Raw genomic sequence first — 21,855 nt, 5'->3', positions numbered from 1 at the left:
TTTTTTTTTTTTGGAGAGGGAGTCTCACTGTGTCACCCATGCTGGAGTGCAGTGGCACAGTCTCGGCTCACTGCAACCTCCGCCTCCTGGGTTCAAGCGATTCTCCTGCCTCAGCCTCCCGGGTAGCTAAGATTACCGGTGCCTGCCACCATGCCCGTCTAATTTTTGTATTTTAGTAGAGATGGTGTTTCACCATGTTAGTCAGGCTGGTCTTGAACTCCTGACCTCAAATAATCCGCCTGCCTTGGTCTCCCAAAGTGCTGGGATTGTAGGCGTGAGCCACCGCGCCTGGCCTAATTCTATATGCTTGTAAGTTAACATTATGTGCCTTCGTATGGATTTGAAATATAAGGATAAAAATCAACCATATTTGTATATTCACTGAATAGCCACTATTTTGATGTATTTAACATCCTATATATATATTTTTTTTTTTTTTCTTTTCTTTTTTTTTTTTTTTGAGACGGAGTTTCACTTTTGTTGCCCAGGCTGGAGTGCAGTAGTGCAATCTTGGTTCACTGCAACCTCCGCCTTCCAGGTTCGAGTGATTCTTCCGCCTCAGCTTCCCAAGTAGCTGGGATTACAGGCATGCGCCAGCACACCGGCTAATTTTTGTAATTTTAGCAGAGATGGGGTTTCACCATGTTGGCCAGACTGGTCTCAAACTCCTGACCTCAGGTGATCCACCCGCCTTGGCCTCCCAGATTGCTGGGATTACAGGCGTGAGCCACCACGCCTGGCCAACATCCAGTATTTTTGAGTACATAGTTTTCATATACTTATGCTATACATACATGATCATAAATTGTATTCATTTAATTATGCTTCTGACTTTACTTGTTCTCCCTAGGGGAATATCAGTTATGCGTGCTTAGTAAAGTTGTGTTATATTCCAAGATTAAAAATTGCATATATTTAAGAATCATTATTCAAGAGCATTGATTGGGGGGGGGAGTAGAAAGTTATTATGTGGCCTTTTGCTCATTAAAAACACTGGATCTTTATACTTCCTTTCAGAAGACAGATACTTCTCAGGAGTCAAAGGTAAGAGCTCTTTATAATGTTTGAAGGAGACCTTTGAACCTTTCAGGTGAGGGGATACGTGCCCCTAGTGGATGGTGACGTCAGCCTTGCTTGTGTTGTATTGTTTTGGAGACAGGTCTTACTGTTGCCCAGGCTGGAGTGCAGTTGTGTGGTCTCAGCTCACTGCAGCCATGACCTCCCCAGCTCAAGTGATCCTCTCACCTCAACTTCATGAGTAGCTGGGAATATAGGTGCACACCACTATGCCCAGCTAATACTTTCTATAGAAACAGGGTCTCAGTGTGTTGCCTAGGCTGGCATCAAACTCCTGGCTTCAAGTGATCCTCCAGCCTCGACCTCCCAAAGTGATTGTGGGCCACTGCATCTGTCGTTTGTTTTTTTTTGTTTGTTTGTTTTTGTTTTTGTTTTTTTGAGACGGAGTCTCGCTCACTTTCCCAGGCTGGAGTGCAGTGGCGTGATCTCGGCTCACTGCAAGCTCCGCCTCCTGGGTTCACGCCATTCTCCTGCCTTAGCCTCCCAAGTAGCTGGGACTACAGGTGCCCGCCACCACGCCTGGCTAATTTTTTGTATTTTTAATAGAGACGGGGTTTCACTGTGTTAGCCAGGATAGTCTCAATCTCCTGACCCCATGATCCGCCCTCCTTGACTTCCCAAAGTGCTGGGATTACAGGTGTGAGCCACCACGCCCAGCCTGTCCTTTGTTCTGTTTTTGATCACTGAGCTATGGTGGAAGGGAAGTAAAAAAAAAACAAAACTTACTTTTTTTTTTTTTTTGACACAGGGTCTTACCTTGTCACCCAGGCTAGAGTACAGTGAGGCAAACATGGCTCACTGCAGCTTCAACCTCCAGGGTTCAAGTGAGCCTTACCTCAGCCTCATGAGTAGCTGGGACTGTAGATGCACACCATCATGCCTGGCTAATTTTTGTATTTTTGGGGTTTTTTTTTTCCTTTTTTTTTTTTTTTGGTAGACACTAGTTTTGCCATGTTGCCCAGGCTGGTCTTTTAACTCCTGGGCTCAGTTGATCCACCCACCTTGGCCTCCCAAAGTACTGGGATTGCAGGTGTGTGCCACTGCGCCCAGCCTTGGGAAGTAAAATGGTAAGATTTGGGGTTTTGTGGAAAAGATAAAATGGCCACACATGCCAGTATGGTCTTATCGATGGATGTTGAGAATGTCATTGTTTGAGAAGTGATTGTGTTCCCTACCTGTGACTGTTACGTGAGTATATTCTTAAAAAATAATTTTTTTAGAATTAGAAAACTGGAGTTCAGTTATAACCACAGGTTCCTTACCTGTTACCGAGGACTTCATGGTCCAAAGTTATTTCTTTTCTGGTAGGCGCAAGCAAACTGTCGAGTAGGAGTTGCAGCATTGAATACTCTAGCAGGCTATATTGACTGGGTGTCTATGAGTCACATCACTGCTGAAAACTGTAAACTCCTGGAGATACTGTGTTTGCTGTTGAATGAACAGGAACTTCAGTTGGGAGCCGCTGAGTGTCTTCTCATTGCAGTCAGCAGAAAAGTAAGTTACCACTTCAAACTGACTTATCCTCAGAGTCTCTGAAGTAGGCTGTGTATGTGTTTAATTGCATGTTGTGGCAGAAAGTCATTTAAAGGTTTGGGTTTTTTTCCTTGGGGCCAACTTACTGCCTGCTTCCAACCCCCTTGAATAGGAGTTTGTCAATATTCAAGGGATCCTTTGGCAGAATGTGGAGATTTATCAGGCTGCATGGTTCTTGAAACAGCCATGATACTTGGCAATTTACAGTTAACAGATAAAAGTAGTTAAGTTTAAAGCTCGCTTAATGAATGTCAAGGAATCTTGGATGGTGGCTACACCAGGTTTATATCTGTCTTTTTTTTTTTTTTTAAATTGAGACAGTCTTGCTCTGTCACCCAGGCTGGAGTGCAGTGGCGTGATGTTGGCTTACTGCAACATCCGCCTCCCGGGTTCAAGCGATTGTCCTGCCTCAGCTTCCCGAGTAGCTGGGACTATAGGCACATGCACCATGCCTGACTGATTTTTGTATTTTTTAGTAGAGATTAGATTTCGCCATCTTAGCCAGGCTCTTCTCGAACTCCTGACCTCAAGTGATCTGCCCTCCTCAGCCTCCTAAAGTGCTGGGATTACAGGCGTGAGCCAGTGCGCCAAGCCTATGTCTGTCTTGGCTAACCAATGGAACTATGACTCTTTTCTCCATAGGAATATTATCTACAAATGTAATTTACTTTGCTGTCATATCAGGATTATTGCCCAACACATTTATTTATTTATTTATTTATTTATTTATTTATTATTTATTTATTTTTTGAGATGGAGTCTTGTTCTGTCGTCTAGGCTGGAGTGCAGTGGCACAATCTCAGCTCAGTGCAACCTCCGCCTCCCGGGTTCAAGCAATTCTCCTGCCTCAGCCTCCTGAGTAGCTGGGATTACAGACGTGTGCCACCACACCCAGCTAATTTTTATGTTTTTTAGTAGAGACGGGGTTTCACTATGTTGGCCAGGCTGGTCTCGAACTTTTGACCTCAAGTGATCTACCTGCTTTGACCTCCCAAAGTGCTAGGATTACAGGTGTAAGCCACGGCACCTGGCCTAATTTTTGTATTTTTAGTAGAGACAGGGTTTCACCATGTTGGCCAGGCTGGTCTCGAACTCCTGATCTCAGGTGTTCCGCCTGCCTCGTCCTCCCAAAGTGCTGGGATTACAGGCGTGAGCCACCTCACTCGGCCTGCCCAACACATTTAAAAATGTAAGTTTATGCTTTTTCACTAAACTGATAGTTTTGAGAAAAAATATGTGAGTTTATCCAGATTTCGTTTTAAAGAGTTGGGCTTCTTTCTAGTGTTTCACTAAACCCTGGGGTATATAAGAAATTATGAAGTCAATATATTTGATTATATACTTACAGAAGATGTCAGTACTTTGAAGTATAGTTTATATGACTGTGTTTCCCTAAAATTGGGTCTAGGGCAAGTTGGAAGACCGGAAGCCCTTGATGGTCTTATTTGGAGATGTTGCCATGCATTATATACTCTCTGCCGCACAGTGAGTATCTTTACGTTTCAGTGTGTTTTCTAATTTCTTTGTCATTTTTCTATGTTATTTGGATTTATCTGAAGTTCTTTTTTTTTTTTTGAGATGGATCTCACTCTGTCACCCAGGCTGGAGTGCAGTGGTGCGATCTTGGCTTACCACAACCTCCGTCTCCTGGGATCAAGCGATTCTCCTGCCTCAGCCTCCCGAGTAGCTGGGATTACAGGCGCACCACCATGCCTGGCTAATTTTTCTATTTTTAGTAGAGACAGGGTTTTGCCATTTTGACCACGCTGGTCTCAAACTCTTGACCTCAGGTGGTCTACCTGCCTCAGCCTCCCAAAGTGCTGGTATTACAGGCGTGAGCCCCTGTGCCCACCTGAAGTTCTTATTTAAATGCTAGCTGTCAATCGACAGTGTTTTTGGATAAAAAAATGAGGCATTGGCCGGATGTGGTGGCCCACACCTGTAATCCCAGCACTTTGGGAGGCCAAGGCAGGTGGATCACTTGAGGCCAGGAGTTTGAGACCAGCCTGGCCAACATGGTGAAACCCCATCTCTACTAAAATACAAAAATTAGCCAGACCTGGTGGCGCACGCCTGTAATCCCAGCTACTCAGGAGGCTGAGGCAGGAGAGTATCTTGAACCTGGGAGGCAGAGGTTGCTGTGAGCCGAGATCACGCCACTCTACTCCAGCCTGGGCAACGAAGTGAGACTCTGTCTCAAAAAAAAAAAAAAAAAAGAAAATGAGGCAGTCATGGCTGAATGTGCTAGCTAACATTTGTAACCTCAGCACTTGGGGAGGCCAAGGTGGGAGGATTGATTGAGTTAGGAGTTCAAGACCAACATGAGCAACATGGCAGGAGCCCATCTCTACAAAAAAATACAGAAATTAGTCGGGTGTGGTGGTGTGTGCACTTGTAGTCCCAGCTACTCAGAAGGCTGAGGTGGGAGGGTCACTAGAGCCGGGAAGTCCAGGCAACTGTGAACCATGATCATGCCACTGCACTCCAGCCTGGGCAACAGACTGAGACCTTGTCTCAAAAAAAATAGTTTTAAAAAGTTTAAAAATTTATAAAGTTAAAAAGTTACAGTAAGCTAAAGTTAATTCATTATTGAAGAAAGGAAGTTTTTTTTTTTTTTTTTTGAGACGGAGTTTCGCTCTCGTTGCCCAGGCTGGGGTGCAATGATGCGATCTCAGCTCACTGCAACCTCTGCCTCCCGGGTTCAAGCGATTCTTCTGCCTCAGCCTCCCAAGAAGCTGGGATTACAGGCATGCACCACCATGCCCAGCTAATTTTGTATTTTTAGTAGAAACAGGGTTTCTCCCTGTTGGTCAGGCTGGTCTTGAACTCCTGACCTCAGGTGATCCACCCGCCTCAGCCTCCCAAGGTACTGGGATTATAGGCATGAGCCACTGCGCCCGGTTGGAAAATTTTTAAAATAAATTTAGCGGCCCAGGTACGGTGGGTCATGCTTGTGATCACAGCACTTTAGGAGGCCAAGGCAGATGGATCACCTGAGGTCAGGAGTTCGAGACCAGCCTGGCCAACATGGTGAAACCCCATCTCTACTAAAAGTACAAAAATTAGCTGGGTGTGGTGGCGCACGTGTATATTCTTAGCTACTTGGGAGGCTGAGGCAGGAGATCGCTTGAACCTGGGAGGCGAAAGTTGCAGTGAGCCAGGAATGTGCCCCTGCACTCCAGCTTAGGCAACAGAGTGAGACTCCATCTCTAAATAAATAAATAAATTTAGTTTAGCCTAAGGGTACAGTATTTATAAAGTCTATAATAGGGTCCAGTAATGTCCTAGACTTCCACATTCACTCACTACTCACTCTGGACTCACCCAGTACAGTTTTCTGTTCTGCAGTCATTCATGGTAAGTGCCTTCTACAGGTATACCATTTTTTATCATTTATACCATATTTTTACTGTACCTTTTCTGTATTTAGATACACAAATACTTACCATTGTGTTACAATTGGCCGCAGTATTGGCTATGGTAACATGCTATAGAGGTTTGTATCCTAGGAGCAATAGGCTATGCTATATAGCCTAGATGTGTAATAGGCTATTCCTGTTGTGTAAGTTTGTGTAAGTACACTCTATGATATTCAAATGGTGATAAAATCACTTAACGATGCATTTCTCAGTACACATCCCCAGTTGTTAAGTGATGCATGACTGTAAGGGCTTCCACGTACTTTCTTCCAATTGCTCTAGAAAATACTAAAGCAAGGCCGGGCCCAATGGCTCATGCCTGTAATCCCCGTATTTTGGGAGGCCAAGCCGTGAAGATTGCTTGGACCCAGAAGTTCAAGACCAGTCTGGGCAACATGGCAAGACCTCATCCCTACAAAAAATCAAAATGCAAATAAATTAGCTGGGTATGGTGGCATGCACCTATAGTCCCAGCTACTTGGGAGGCTGCAGTGAGAGGATCCCTTGAAGCCCATTAGTTTGAGGCTGCAGTGAGCCATGTTTGAGCCACTGTACTCCAGCCTAGGTGTGACAGCGAGATCCTGTCTCAAAAAAGAAAGAAAATATTAAAACATTTCTTGATAACATGTTTCTTACCAGGAAGTCAGGCAGAACTATATATTATAAGTAGTTGAATCTGTTGCAACACCATCTTTTTGATACTCTTTACTTTTGGTCCCAAGGAGAAATGAAAAGGTATGAGGTACATGTGTTTTACTTAAAATCTCTTACTACCCACTCTAATACACATTTTTCATGGCTTCCTTCCCTGTAGAGACTGCAGCACTGTTTTAAGGGATCCTGTTAATTAAATGAATAATGTTTTTTGGGTAGTTAACTATTTTTAGGTCCAATTCTTAGTTCCATAGACATCACTCATACTAAGTGGTGTCCCATTTCTGTTTGTGCTGTGGATGCCATACCACAACCATGGTTCATAAAGCTGTGATTCCAACCCAGGTAGTCAAACTCCAGAGATTGCATTGGACACCATAATACCATCCTGTCCTTCAATGTTCCTAAAGCCTAGGCCTCGTTTACCCCAAGGTCCTTGCCTTTTATGTGATACTCTCCTCCTCCAGAAGACAGCTAATATGGCTGCTGTTCACACTCGTAGTTATTAATTGCTGTTCGTGTGAATAGTCCTATATCATTTCAGGTCAGGTTTTGCCACCAAATAAGTTAAAAAGATTTTAAAAAATTTTTAATTTAGCAAAGCTATTGGAATTCTACTGAATTATAGACCTAACTAAATGACTTGGAGAAATGAGACAAAGTGATGTTTTTATTACAGCCTTTTTAATTTTGTTGGTGATATAAGGAATTCTCTCATCTTACAGGACTGCTGACGGAGGAGGTTTGGTAGAAAAACACTACGTCTTTCTGAAGAGGCTCTGTCAGGTGTTGTGTGCACTGGGCAATCAGCTGTGTGCATTGCTGGTGAGCTAGTGCTTGCTTTCTGGAGAGCGTCAAGCCCATTTGGGAAGAGCATTTAGAAACTTATGTTTCAATGAGGGGTTGCAAATGTCATTGATTTTAGCCTGATGGGGCAGTGCCCTACAAGTTATTGCATGATTTTATAGATTAAATTATCTTAATAGAATAGTGTTTGAGTGATCTAAATTTCTTTTAACAATAAAATAGTTATACCAACGTCAGATATCCACATCTATTATTCCATAAAGTCAGCGTTGGTTTCTTGTGAATTCTGGTACTTACAGAACCTCAATCTGCTGAGTGCTTTATGCTTTCACATTCTGTTAGCCCACAAAACATGGACTTGAATAAAGAACCCTTTTCCCAATCTAAGGGATATATTATTGGAGCACAAAAGAAAACTTGAGTCTGATTGACCTGGAAAACCTGCCATTAGAGAAATATTTAATACTCAGTCTTATAAGTTGGAAGATAGGACATTGGAACAGACATTTGCAATTGATGTTATATCTTTTTGTGGTGGTTTAAATGGTTAGAGAGGATAGTTTCAGAGATAAGAAACTATTGAGGGGGCCAGGTGCAGTGGCTCATGCCTGTAATCCCAGCATTTTGGGAGGGTGCTGGGTGTGTCCCAGGTGGTTTAGTACTAAAGTTATAAAGATTTTTGAAACAAAGGTCTGATTAATTGTATTATAAAATTAATTTCACTCAGTTCAAAATTGTCCTTCTAATATCACTCTGAGATTCCAGTATCCTTTTTTGCAAAGAAGAGCATTCAGGGCAGATCACCTGAGGTCAGGAGTTTGAGACTAGCCTGGCCAACATGGTGAAACCCTGTCTCTACTAAAAATACAAAAATTAGCCAGGCGTGGTGGTGCATGCCTGTTATCCCAGCTACTCGGGAGGCTGAGGCAGGAGAATCGCTTGAACCCCGGAGGTAGAGGTTGCAGTGAGCCGAGATCGTGCCACTGCACTCCAGCCTGAGCACCAGAGTGAGACTCCATCTAAAAGAAAAAAAAAAGAAAAGAAACTATTGAAGGGGTTATGTAATAGGTTGGGACACAGAGATGTGAACAGGTAAGGTCTGAGAAAGTAATACAGATTTTTTTTCTTCCTGTAATTTCTGAAATGAGTGTTTTTTATTTTACTGTTTGACCACAGAATGGGTTTTAATGATGATGATTGAGTAGGCAAAGTAACTTTCCTATATTTTAGCCCTTGAAGTGAGGCCTTTCTTTAGCCAAAAGGAAATACAAAGTCCTTTTAAAATAACATTTTTTGAGGGTTTAATTTATCTGTTTTTATTATTTCCCTGCTTTTTCCTCTCCTGCTTTTCTCGATCAACACCGTTAATATGATGGTCTTCTCCTACAGGGTGCAGATTCTGATGTAGAAACACCATCAAACTTTGGAAAATACCTGGAATCTTTTCTTGCTTTCACAACCCATCCAAGTCAGGTAAACTTTATACAGGTAACTTCTCAAAATTTTAGTTAGGTGAACCAATGTCAAGCACTGTGTCCTGAAATATTATTGTAGATCATGTATAAAATGTGACTCTTCAGGCCTTGAGGAATGACTGTAGTGTCATTTCATTAAGAGAATTATTGGCTCTTCTTCCTGAGCCAGACAGTGCACTTGTCTAGGTCAGCAGCTTTTCCCTTTAGGTAATACTCTGATTGTACTCAGTCACATGTGAGGTGTGTCCCAGGTGGTTTAGTACTAAAGTTATAAAGATTTTTGAAACAAAGGTCTGATTAATTGTATTATAAAATTAATTTCACTCAGTTCAAAATTGTCCTTCTAATATCACTCTGAGATTCCAGTATCCTTTTTTGCAAAGAAGAGAAAGTAGTAAAATTCAGCTCACATTCCAGGTAATTTCCTTGATCCACAGCCTGTCTTACTAACATGTGGTCCATAGTGGGTAGTCATTACTGATAAATTGCAGTAGAGACAGCTTCAAAGTATTGTACAGATTTATTTCTATGAAAAAATGTAGTTGATAACTGCTAAGTAATAATCTAGGTTATATAGAATCCAAGTCCTTAGACTGACGTTTTCTTTTTTTCTCTTTAGTTTCTACGCTCTTCAACTCAGATGACTTGGGGAGCCCTCTTCAGGCATGAAATCCTGTCCCGTGATCCTTTGCTATTAGCAATAATACCAAAATATCTTCGTGCTTCCATGACTAACTTGGTCAAGGTATATAATGGGAATCTAAACATGTGGAATGTAGGTGAATACACATAATAAGACTTTGAGGCTGGGTGTGGTGGCTCACACCTATAATCCCAGCTCTATGGAAGGCTGAGGCGGGAGGATCGCTTGAGCCCAGGAGTTGGAGACCAGCCTGTGCGACATGGCAAAACCTCGTCTCTACTAAAAATACAAAAAAATTAGCAGGGCATGGTGGTATGCACCTGTTGCCCCAGCTACTGGGGAGGCTTAAGGTGGGAGGATCACCTGAGCTTGGGAAATTGAGGCTGCATTGAGCTAAGATTGCAGCACTGCACTCCAGCCTAGGCGATGAGAGTGAGACCCTGTCTCCGGGGAAACATAAAAAAGACTTTGAGTGGCATTATTAACAACCCTTTCTTCATCACTAAGATTCCTTTACTGGACATATTTTCTTATTCCTCAGGAAGAAATCAGTCCTTACTGGTTATTATAACTGCTCTTCATATGAGAGTACTTTTATATCGTAAGTATTGGGCTAGGTGCTAGGGCAAGAGCAGTGACCATACAATGTAATAATTGCTATTCAGGGGTTAAAAGCAGAATGCTTTGGAAGTACATAGGAGGGTTGAGTCGGGAAGATTCCAAGAGGAGGCAATATCTAAGGATTGTTTCTGGAGGCCAAGTGAGAGTTACAAAGGGACATGAGGGGAGTGAGAGTAGAAGCAAAGATTGCTCACTACCTTAGTAGAGAGTTGCTCATGAATTCCCTGCTAAGAGCTCTTGCAGTTGACAGATTCTTAATCTCAATTTGTAACATCAGAGAATGGGGCACATTCAAGGGTCCCCTTATTTTCTTAAGGAATTTGCCTAGCACATAGCACACACTGTGTTCTGTTTTCTTTTTTTTTTTGGAGACGGAGTCTCGCCCTGTCACCAAGGCTGGAGTGCAGTGGCACGATCTTGGCTCACTGCAACCTCTGTCTCCTGGGTTCAAGCCATTCTCCTGCCTCAGCCTCCCAAGTAGCTGGGACTACAGGTGCCCACCACCACACTCGGCTAATTTTTTGTATTTTAGTAGAGACAGAGTTTTACTGTTTTTCCCAAGCTGGTCTCAAACTCCTGAGCTCAGGCAGTCCACCCGCCTCGGCCTCCCAAAGTGCTGGGATTACAGGCGTGAGCCACCGCGCCCGGGCACACTGTGTTCTTATTTTCTGCCATGGTCTTCAGTTCTTTTTTGAATGAAACATACAAAGTTCTATAAGTTTATTCTCAGTGTTCAGTATTTGAGGCAAGTAGCTCTCAATTCTTTCTTCCTTACTACATACTGAATTGTCATTTTTTCTTGGGACCCTAAAAGAATTCAATAATTTAATTCTCCCTGAGGAACTTGGAGGATGGTATCAACTAAAAGTATTCTCTTTTCTACCACTGAGGAATACTGGAACTGGGAGCAAACTGTGGACCTGTGATAGAACTGAAGTGGATATTTACCATACAATATCTCATGCAAACCCTTAACTCTTAAATAAATTAAAAGTGCTTGAACTCCTGAAGCTTAAACACTCTTTCAGTGGGTCCACTTTCATCCCCTACCCCAATTACCTTTCTCTTTCCAGATGGGCTTTCCTTCTAAAACAGACAGCCCTAGCTGTGAATATTCTCGGTTTGATTTTGATAGCGATGAGGACTTCAATGCTTTCTTCAACTGTAAGTGATGTTGGCCTTGGATTTCTCTCAACAGTCTCAGAATGGCATCTAGTATTATGAATCATGGTGCATGGTGTTTGGGGTTTTTACGAAAGATCCCCAAATCTGGATAGCAGCCTACTTATTAAGCCCTAGTTTCCCATTACAGAAGAGTGCTGGGGCTGTATTCCCGGCATAATGTTTTGTTTTACACCACAGACCCCCACAGCACTTGGACATTGATGTTTAGGGATGGTAACCATACTTAAGACACTCTTGACTTTTTTTCATACTTAGGATTAAATACCATCTTACCTTATGGTTATTTCTTTCCCCCAAAAAGTGGAAAAATCATTTTATTCTAATATTCTAGTTCTGTTCTGTGTTTTCTGTGCCTTATTTCCTTTTTTTTTTGAGGTGGAGTTTCACTCTTGTTGCCCAGGCTGGAGTGCAATGGCGCGATCTCGGCTCACCGCAACCTCTGCCTTCTGGGTTCAAGCGATTCTCCTGCCTCAGCTTCCCAAGTAGCTGGGATTACAGGCATGCACCACCATGCTTGGCTAATTTTGCATTTTTGGTAGAGACGGGGTTTCTCCATATTGGTCAGGCTGGTCTCAAACTCCCGACCTCAGGTCATCTGCCCGCCTCAGTCTCCCAAAGTGCTGGGATTACAGGTACAAGCCACCACGCCCAGCCTCCTTTTTCTTTTTTTTTTTTTTACAGCTTTATTGAGACAAAATTAATTTACCATACAGTTCACCCACATGTAGTATATAATTTAATGGTTTTTAGTATTTTTACAGAGTTGCGCAGCCATCACCACAATCAATTTTAGATTATATTTTCATCACCCCAAAAATAAATCCTATATCCACAAGGAGTCATCCCCCAATTCCCTCATCTCTCCCAGTCCTAGGCAACCAGTAATCTACTTTCTGTCTCTGTTTTGCCTATTCTGAACGTTTCATATAAATTGAATCATACATGGTCTTTTGTGACTGCCTTCTTTCACTTGCATAATGTTTTTAAGATTCATCCAAGTTACAACATTTATCAGTACTTGATTTCTTTTTTTTTTTTTTTTTTGAGATGGAGTCTCGCTCTGTCGCCCAGGCTGGAGTGCAGTGGCACAATCTCGGCTCACTGCAACCTCTGCCTCCCGGATTCAAGCAATTCTCCTGCCTCAGCCTCCTGAATAGCTGGGACTACGCACACGTGCCACCACACCCAGCTAATTTTTTGTGTTTTTAGTAGAGACGGGGTTTCACTGTGTTAGCCAGGATGGTCTCAATCTCCTGACCTCGTGATCCACCCGCCTCAGCTTCCCAAAGTGCTAGGATTACAGGCGTAAGCCACCACACCCAGCCTTTTTTTTTTTTTTTTGAGATGGAGTCTTGCTCTGTTGCCCAGGCTGGAGTGCAGTGACACACTCTCAGCTCACTGCAACCTCCGCCTCCCGGATTCAAGCAATTCTCCTGCCTCAGCCTCCTGAATAGCTGGGACTACGCACACGTGCCACCACACCCAGCTAATTTTTTGTGTTTTTAGTAGAGACGGGGTTTCACTGTGTTAGCCAGGATGGTCTCAATCTCCTGACCTCGTGATCCACCTGCCTCAGCTTCCCAAAGTGCTAGGATTACAGGCGTAAGCCACCACACCCAGCCTTTTTTTTTTTTTTTTTTTTTTTTTGAGATGGAGTCTTGCTCTGTTGCCCAGGCTGGAGTGCAGTGACACACTCTCGGCTCACTGCAACCTCTGCCTCTGGGGTTCAAGCGATTCTCCTCCCTCACCCTCCCAAGTAACTGGGATTATAGGCATGCACCACCATGCCCAGCTAATTGTTTTATTTTTAGTGGAGACTGGGTTTCATCATGTTGGCCAGGCTGGTCTCGAACTCCCGACCTCAGCTGATTCACCTGCCTCGGCCTCCCAAAGTGCTGGATTACAGGTGTGAGCCACCACACCTGGCCTTCATTTCTTTTTATTGCCAATATTTCATTGTATGGATATACCACATTTACTCATTTATTCATCTGTTGATGGACATTTGAGTTATTTCCATTTTTTGACTATTACAAATAATGCTGCTATGAACATTTATATACAAGATTTTGTTTAGACATAAGTTTTTGTTTATCTTAGATATATAACTAGGAGTAGAATTGCTCGATAATATGGCAATTGCACATTTAATATTTTCAGGAACTGCCAGACTATTTTCCACAGCAGCTGCACCATTTTTTATTACCACCAACCTGATTTACTTTTTTTAAATTTTTTTTTTTATTTTGAGACATGGTCTCACTCTGTTGTCCAGGCAAGAGTGGTGCTGCAATCATGGCTCACTACAATCTTGACCTCCCTGGGCTCAGCTGGTCCTCCTACCTCACTCTCCCAAGTTACTGGGACTATAGGAGCATGCCACCACACCTGGCTACTTTTTGTATTTTTTGGTAGAGACTGGGTCTTACTGTATTGCCCAAACTGGTTTTGAACTCTTGGGCAGAAGCAGTCTGCCCACCTTGGCCTCCTAAAGTGCTAGGATTTCAGGCATGAGCTACTGCGCCCAATCCTGATTTCCTTTTAATTCCAACAGAAATGGGAGACTAAGTTTAGTTTGCCACTTACAGGATCTAGCTGGTAATACAGCTTCCAGAGATCACTTATTTTCAGACATTTCTGGATTCATTAATAAAGTTTTATTGAGTGATTATTACATGCAGAGCACAAGTCTGCAAAACAGTTCCTTTGAATGCTTTTCCCCTAGGGTGGTAAATTAATAAACATTAACTTAAGTACCTATTTTATACCAGTTATTGATTCTGTCCTTCCCTTGGCATTTTCTCTTGGCAGCCTCCCGAGCCCAACAAGGAGAGGTGATGAGGTTGGCATGTCGTTTGGATCCCAAAACTAGCTTCCAGATGGCTGGGGAGTGGCTAAAGTATCAACTAGCAACTTTTCTTGATGCTGGTTCTGTGAATTGTAAGTTTTTTTCATTACTGAATGTTAGTGAAATGTTAGGACAGTATCAAAACTATATATAGGAAATGAGCCTGAGCTACACACGCATCAGAACGATATACTTATACTATTCAAAAATAGCTTTGCTCATCCTGGAGAGGGAGCGTTTTCATTGGCTCACATAAAGAAAGCAGATGACACATTTTAAATTTGTTTTAAGTTAGGGTAAAACCATGTCCTTATCAGTTTTGCCATCATTTTCCGTTTGTAACAGAATCAACCAATTATTTATTGTTGATTTTATTTGCTTCACTTCAGGCACCAGCTTAACAAATTTCATGCCTAGACCTAACTTTAAAACTTTTCAACCAAAGTCTTGCATAGCACTATTCCTGAAATCAGAAAGGATCTCCTGTTAGACATAACAGGAATAATACAGGGACTTCTCATATTACTCAGCCACCCCAAAGCTTTCGGGAAATTATACTTTACATAAATTCAAAATAATCCCCCTCTACTGAATGCCTCAGCCAGTTAACTTCTCTGTACTCCATATGTTTTGTCTCTCATCGTAATGCATGCTATATGTGTGTGACTGTATTAATAAAGCAAAAAGGCTGGATGCGGTGACTCACGCCTGTAATCCCAGCACTTTGGGAGTCCAAGGCGGGCAGATCACCTGAGGTCGAGAGTTCGACACCAGCCTGACCACCTTGGAGAAACCCTGTCTCTACTAAAAACACAAAAAATTAGCCGGCGTGGTGGCGCATGCCTGTAATCCCAGCTACTTGGGAGGTTGAGGTAGGAGAATCGCTTGAACCCAGAAGGTGTAGTTTGCGGTTAGCCTTCTACATCTTGGTTGGCCGAGATGGCGCCATTGTACTCCAGCCTGAGCAACGAGAGCGAAACCCCATCTCAAAAAAAAGAAGAAAAAAAAGTGAATTAACTAGTGCATGTCACTGCTTTAGAAAAGCACCATACTATTGGCTGACATTTGAGGGATTTAACATTCAGTTTTATTTACAATTGACTCTAAATTATCTGATATTTGGTAACTTGAAAGGTTGAGGAAGCCCAAATGTGTTGCACTAAGATGAAACTAGTAAATAGGACTACGCTGTATGTAAGCAAGAAAAGCAATTGGTAAATCTTAGGACAGGCAGGGTGGCTCACGCCTGTAATCCTAGCACTTCAGGAGGCTGAGGCTGGGGATCACCTGAGGTCAGGAGTTCGAGACCAGCCTGGCCAACATGGCAAAACCCTGTCTCTACTAAAAACAAAAAATTAGCCAGGCGTGGTGGTGGGCCCCTTTAATCCTAGCTACTCAGGAGGTTGAGGCAGGAGAATCACTTGAACCCGGGAAGTGGAGGTTTCAGTGAGCCAAGATTGTGCCACTGCACTCCAGCCTGGGCGGGACTCCCATCTCAAAAAAGAAAGAAAAAAAAAAAAAAGGAAAGAAAAGCAGCTGGGCACAGTGGCTCATGCCTGTAATCCCAGCAGTTTGGGAGGCTGAGGTGGGTGGATCACAAGGTCAGGAGTTTTAAGACCAGCCTGGCCAAGATGGTGAAACCTCGTCTCTACTAAAAAAAAAAAAAAAAAAGTACAAAAATTACCTGGGCATGGTCGTAGGTGGCTGTAATCCCAGCTGCTTGGGAGGCTGAGGCAGAGAATTGCTTCAACCTGGGAGGCTAATGTTGCAGTGAGCCGAGATCTCGCCACTGCCCTCCAGCCTGGGTGACAGAGGAGACTCCATCTCAAACAAACAAAAAAAGAAAAGCAATTGATAAATCTTTTTGCTTGCGCCTTGCTATTTGAGTGGTGTGCTGTGGTAATAGTTGTAAACTTGAAGGATGGCACCCTTCTCTAGACATAGCCCTTAAGGTTGTCATGAGGCTATTGGATGTGAAGCAGTGTTTTGTATATTACATTGTTTCCTTATTGGGAAGATTCTTTATGGTCTCAATTTTAATTATTTAGATTCTCATGGAAAAGATTATAAAAGGGGAGGAGGGGAGAAACTAATTCATGTTTATCAAGTGCCTACTAATGGGCCAGGCAATGTTTTTGATGTTCACCTGCGTATTCTCATTCATTACTCAAAATGGTTTTACTACAAGGCTCATAGGGGTGAATTCAGACTGCTCATTGTTAGAGGAGGAGGCATGGTAGGAGCCTTCACCTACCTCACTGCTTTCAGCACACATCATCTTTTCTTTGCCCCGGCTGAGAGGGGTTAGATTACCCTGCTTCTTCAGTCATGAAATTCTCAGGTGTTCTCTAAGGCTCCATTGTCTCTCTGGGTCTTCTGTGATCTTTCAGTGCTGATAATTGTGTATGTGTGTGTGTGTGTGTTTTAAAGCTTGTTCTGCAGTTGGAACTGGAGAAGGAAGCCTCTGTTCCGTCTTCTCACCTTCATTCGTGCAGTGGGAAGCCATGACTCTTTTTTTGGAAAGTGTTATCACCCAGATGTTTCGAACACTAGGTAGAGAAGTAAGTAATTATTTCCCATGCTGACTGCATGATTATTTTGACCTTTTTCTTTTCTTGTTCTTTTTTGAGACACGATATCTCTCTGTTGCTCAGGCTGAAATGCAGTGGCACAATCATAGCTCTCTGTAACCTCCAACTCCTGGGCTCCAGGAATCCTCCTACCTCAGGCTCCTGAGGATCTAGGACTACGGTCACTTGCCACCACACCTGGCTAATTTATAATAAAAATGGAGTCTGTGTTGCCCAGGCTGATCTCAAACTCCTGGCCTCAAGTGACCCTCCTGCCTTGGCCTCCCAAGGTGCTGAGATTGCGGGCATGACCCACTACGCCTGGCCAGTTTTTATCTTTTTTAAACTGGTAGTAGAATAGGAAAATCTATGGATGTACATCTTACAGAAAAGGAAACAGATTTAGAGAGGCTAAATAGCATACTCAAGTTCAAACAGCTAATAAATGGCAAAGTGGGGACCAAAACTCAGGTCTTTCTAACTCTAAGCACTACCACATTTAGTATACATTTTAAGTACCACACTGCTTTAGAATACTGTAGGCCACCAGTATAGTGGCCACCTGTAGGTCTGAAAAGGAGGGTATGCACAGAGAGCCTCGACTGTATCAGTAAAATCATATTTCTTAAAGTAGGCAGATCAGGATTTACTAAATTATAGAGAAATAGACAAAAGATATAATCCGATAATGTATAGAGGAAAACCTAAAGTAGCTGATAAGCCGGGTGCAGTGGCTCATGCCTGTAATCCCAGCCCTTTGGGAGGCCGAGGCTGGCCGATCACTTGAGTTCAGGAGTTCCAGACCAGCCTGGCCAACATGGTGAAACCTTGTCTCTACTAAAAACACAAAAATTAACTGGGCATGCTGGTGCACGTCTGTAATCTCAGCTACTTGGGAGGCTGAGGTACAGGAATCGCTTGAACCCAGGAGGCAGAGACTGCAGTGAGCCAAGATCACGCCAGTGCACTCCACCCTGTGTGACAGAGTGGGATTCTGTCTTAAAAAAAAAAGAAAAGGGTGGGGTGCAGTGGCTCAGGCCTGTAATCCCAGCACTTGGAGGCTAAGGTGGGTGGGTCACCTGAGGTCAGAAGTTCAAGACCAGCCTGGTCAACATGGCGAAACCCTGTCTCTACTAAAAATACAAAAATTAGCCAGGCATGGTGGTGGGTGCCTATAATCCCAGCTACTCAGGAGGCTGAGGCAGGAGAATCACTTGAACCCAGGAGGTGGAGGTTGCAGTGAGCTGAGATCGTGCCATTGCACTGGGCAACCAAGAGTGATATATAAATAAAGTAGCTGATAAATATGAAAAACATTCAGCCTCTTGATCAGTTGAAGAAATATAAAATTTAAGAGGTTTTAGGGAATAATACACTGCTGAGAAGATGGTAAGAAGGGCACACACAGTTGAGTACGGTGGTTCACACTTATAATCCCAACACTTTGGGAGGCCAAGATGGGAGGAATGTTTGAACCTAGGAGTTTGAGACCAGCCTGGACAATATAGTGAGACCTCATCTCTACTAAAAATTAAAAAAATTAGCCAGGCATGGTGGTGCGCGCCAGTAGTCCCACCTACTTGGGAGGCTGAGGCTGTAGGATCACTTGAAACCAGGAGTTTGAGACCAGCCTGGTCGACATAACACTTCTACAACATCTCTACAAAAATTTTAAAAAGTATCCAGGCGTGGTGGTGCCCACCTGTAGTCCTGGCTACTCAGGAGGCTAAGGCAGGAGGATCCCTTGAGCTCAAGAGTTTGAGGTTACAGTGAGCGATGATTTTGCCACTGCGCACTCCAACGTAGGTGACAGAATGAGACCCTGTCTCTTTAAAAGATGAAAATAAAATGTAGCCAAAATGGTTATTTCTGAGTGGAGGCAGCCACGTCAACCTGTTTTATGTCTTTGTTACAGGAAATTCCTGTTAATGATGGAATAGAGCTATTGCAGATGGTTCTGAACTTTGATACCAAGGATCCCCTCATTCTGTCCTGCGTCCTTACTAATGTCTCCGCACTCTTTCCATTTGTCACCTACAGACCAGAGTTCCTGCCCCAGGTCTTCTCTAAGGTATAAAGCCCATCTCCTTTGTAAATTTTATTTTAACATTTCTAAGTTAATTTTTATTTATTTTATTTTTTGGAGACAGGATCTTGCTACATTGCCCAGGCTGGACTCAAATTACTAGTCTCAAGGGATCCTCACACCTCACCCTTCTGAGTAGCTGAGACTACAAGCATGCACAACCGTGCCTGGCCTAGGCTAATTATTTTTAAAATTATGTGAGGCAAACCAATAAACACAGCTATTTATTCATTTATTAAATATCTACTCCGTACTTATTGTGGATCAGGTACCATGCTAGTGCCTCACTCTTAGGAACACTCTGGGAAGAAAGGCACAAAAACAGTTAATGTTACCTATATGGCACTGCAATGAAGACTTGTATAAAAGAGAGTATTAGAGTGTGCTGTCGGGCAGGGAGGGGATTTATGAGAGGAAGGAACACTTTCCAGGTTTCCAGTTCAGTTGACTAGGTGGGTGATAGAGCCACTCCCTGAGTCAGAATACCAGATCACGAAGGAGAACAAGAGTAAAGAAGAGAAAGCAGTGAGTATTTTGGAATACTGTGTTTGAAGAATACGTAGACGATCTTTATGGAGACATCTCACAATAAATTGGCTATTTGAGGTTGAAGATCTAGACTCTAGAAAGTAACAAGATAAAATTAAAGCATCATCATCATAGAAGTCCCACGACTAAAAGTGAAGTCTTACTGAAGTGATTATATATGTAGAGTTAGGAGATATGTGAGTCAAGCGAGGAACGTAGTGAATCACCATCATTGGAGGAGTGGAGAAAAAAATGAGAAGCCCCCACAGAAGGAAAAAGAGCCAGAGAAATGAAGAAGATGTTGTGTCATAAGACCAGTAGGACTTGGCTCATTTGTTGCAAATTCTTTGAGTTGGAGAATGTCCAGTGAGTTTCTTGACTACACCCTTGTCTGAGTTTAATTCCATAATAGTGGCCAAGGAAGCAGCCATATTTCATTGGAATGAGGAGTAAATGGGAAATAATGAAATGGAATCGAGGGGATAGATCATACAACTTTTGATAAAAAGAAGAGAGAGGCGTTTCCATAGCCAAGTGCTTGGGTGATGGCATGAATTGTTCTGGGACCCTATTGTAAAATGTTTTGATGGTAACATTGTGACTCCGATGACTCTTGTAGAGGTTATCTGAGAAAATGGACAATATGAATAACTCATGCCTGTAGTCCCAGCTACTCAGAAGCCTAAAGCAGGAAAATCAGTTGAGCCCAGGAATTCAAGTCTAGTCTGGGCAACATAGCAAGATCTCATCTCTAAAACAAATAAACAAACAAACATGAGTGACCTTTTTTCCTCCTCTCCCTTAGCTATTTTCATCTGTCACTTTTGAAACTGTTGAAGAAAGTAAGGTAAGACCATTAATTAAACCAATAGATTCTAACTTCTTGAGTACAAATGTATGAATACCTGATACTCAGTTTATATTTTTATATAAATGGGAGGGGGTAGTAAAGGCGGTAGATTATCATATATGTTGTTTTGCCTTAGAGACACTATAGGGCACACAGGAAACATGGATTCTTGGTGGCTATGTTACTCCATTATACTCTTAGGGTTGTGAAAAATCATTGTGAATTTGCCCCTGACTGAGACATTTACATGAGTCTATGCAGCACCTATATATTATATTAAAAGCAGCTCCGAGTTTGTTGAACGTCTCTTTTCAGGCCCCCAGAACCCGGGCGGTGAGGAATGTGAGGAGGCACGCTTGTTCCTCCATCATCAAGATGTGTCGTGACTACCCCCAGCTTGTGCTGGTAAGCTGCTGGACCCTGGCTGAAGTAGCCAAGTTTGGTTACATTTGTGTGTAAATCCAGCTTTCAGTGTACCTCACATAAAGAAAAAACTAGAAACTGTAGTTTTGCATCATATAAGCATCCTTGGCTGGGCATGGTGGCTCACACCTGTAATCCCAACACTTTGGGAGACTGAGGTGGGTAGATCACCTGAAGCCAGGAGTTCGGGACCAGCCTGGACAACATGGTGAAATCCCGTCTCTACTAAAAGTACAAAAAATTAGCTGGGCATGGTGGTGCATGCCTGTTATCCCAGCTACTCAGGAGGCTGAGGCAGGAGAATCACTTGAACTCAGGAGGCGGAGGTTGCAGTAAGCCAAGATTGCGCCATTGCTCCAGCCTGGGCAACGAGTGAAACTCCATCTCAAAAATAAATTAAATAAATAAATAAATAAATAAATAAATAAATAAACAAACATTCTTGAATTGGTGTTTTCTTAGTATACTTAGTAGTATAGTTAGAAATGTGATGGCAAATGTAATCTGTCTTCAAAATACAAATAGTTCTCTGCCATATAGATTACTAAGTTTACCCCTATAATTCTACAACTCTTTACTATGTGATGATCTTAATTACTATTGCCAAATGATGTGCCTGATATTGAGAAAAGGAGATGCAAATCACAACCCTTTTCGGGGCATGGGGTTATAAGAAATTTAACATTACTCCAGATTACAAATTATCTAGAAATTTCTTCTCTGAATGCACAGCAGTTATCTCCATATAGATATAGATCTAGATCTAGATCTAGATAGATACAGATATAGATCTAGATATCTATATCTAGATAGATAGATATATATAGATATGTAGATATAGATATACAGATATAGATATGTAGATATATAGATATAGATATATAAAACATATATAACATATATATAAACATATATATAAACAGATATTTAAATATATATATATATAAAACAAGCTGATCTTTTCACAGTTGTAGTATGGGAAAGTGCAGTTATCCAAATACTCAAGACAAGACTACCTTCTGCCTAAATTGCCTTGCTTATTTAGGCAAAATAAAGACATATAACAGAATTACCAAATAATAACCTTATAGGCCTGACTTTCCTGGGACTGCTTTGGTTTTCTTCTTTCTTCCTTG

At 42.4% G+C, this 21,855-nt stretch overlaps 1 protein-coding gene across 2 annotated transcripts in view; it reads left to right on the top strand.

Annotated features, from left to right (window-relative positions):
- XPO5 (exportin 5) overlaps nt 1-21,855 on the top strand; it is a 55,014-nt gene that overhangs the window by 6,534 nt on the left and 26,625 nt on the right. Inside the window, exons 6-17 of one of the 2 annotated variants that reach the window (XM_024248103.3) lie at nt 1,018-1,044; nt 2,386-2,571; nt 4,019-4,095; nt 7,409-7,508; nt 8,880-8,963; nt 9,585-9,710; nt 11,303-11,393; nt 14,226-14,354; nt 16,693-16,823; nt 18,748-18,903; nt 20,252-20,293; nt 20,612-20,701. In XM_024248103.3, the coding sequence (XP_024103871.1) occupies nt 1,018-1,044; nt 2,386-2,571; nt 4,019-4,095; nt 7,409-7,508; nt 8,880-8,963; nt 9,585-9,710; nt 11,303-11,393; nt 14,226-14,354; nt 16,693-16,823; nt 18,748-18,903; nt 20,252-20,293; nt 20,612-20,701 (1,239 nt within the window). The remainder of the gene's footprint in view (nt 1-1,017; nt 1,045-2,385; nt 2,572-4,018; nt 4,096-7,408; nt 7,509-8,879; nt 8,964-9,584; nt 9,711-11,302; nt 11,394-14,225; nt 14,355-16,692; nt 16,824-18,747; nt 18,904-20,251; nt 20,294-20,611; nt 20,702-21,855) is intronic. The other variant, XM_024248104.3, reaches the window with a different exon arrangement.

This window comes from Pongo abelii, chromosome 5, assembly GCF_028885655.2.
Source record: "Pongo abelii isolate AG06213 chromosome 5, NHGRI_mPonAbe1-v2.0_pri, whole genome shotgun sequence".
Lineage (NCBI taxonomy): Eukaryota > Metazoa > Chordata > Mammalia > Primates > Hominidae > Pongo > Pongo abelii.
The sequence above is the reverse complement of the archived record's forward strand: the minus strand, read 5'-3'. Positions and strand labels throughout refer to the sequence as shown.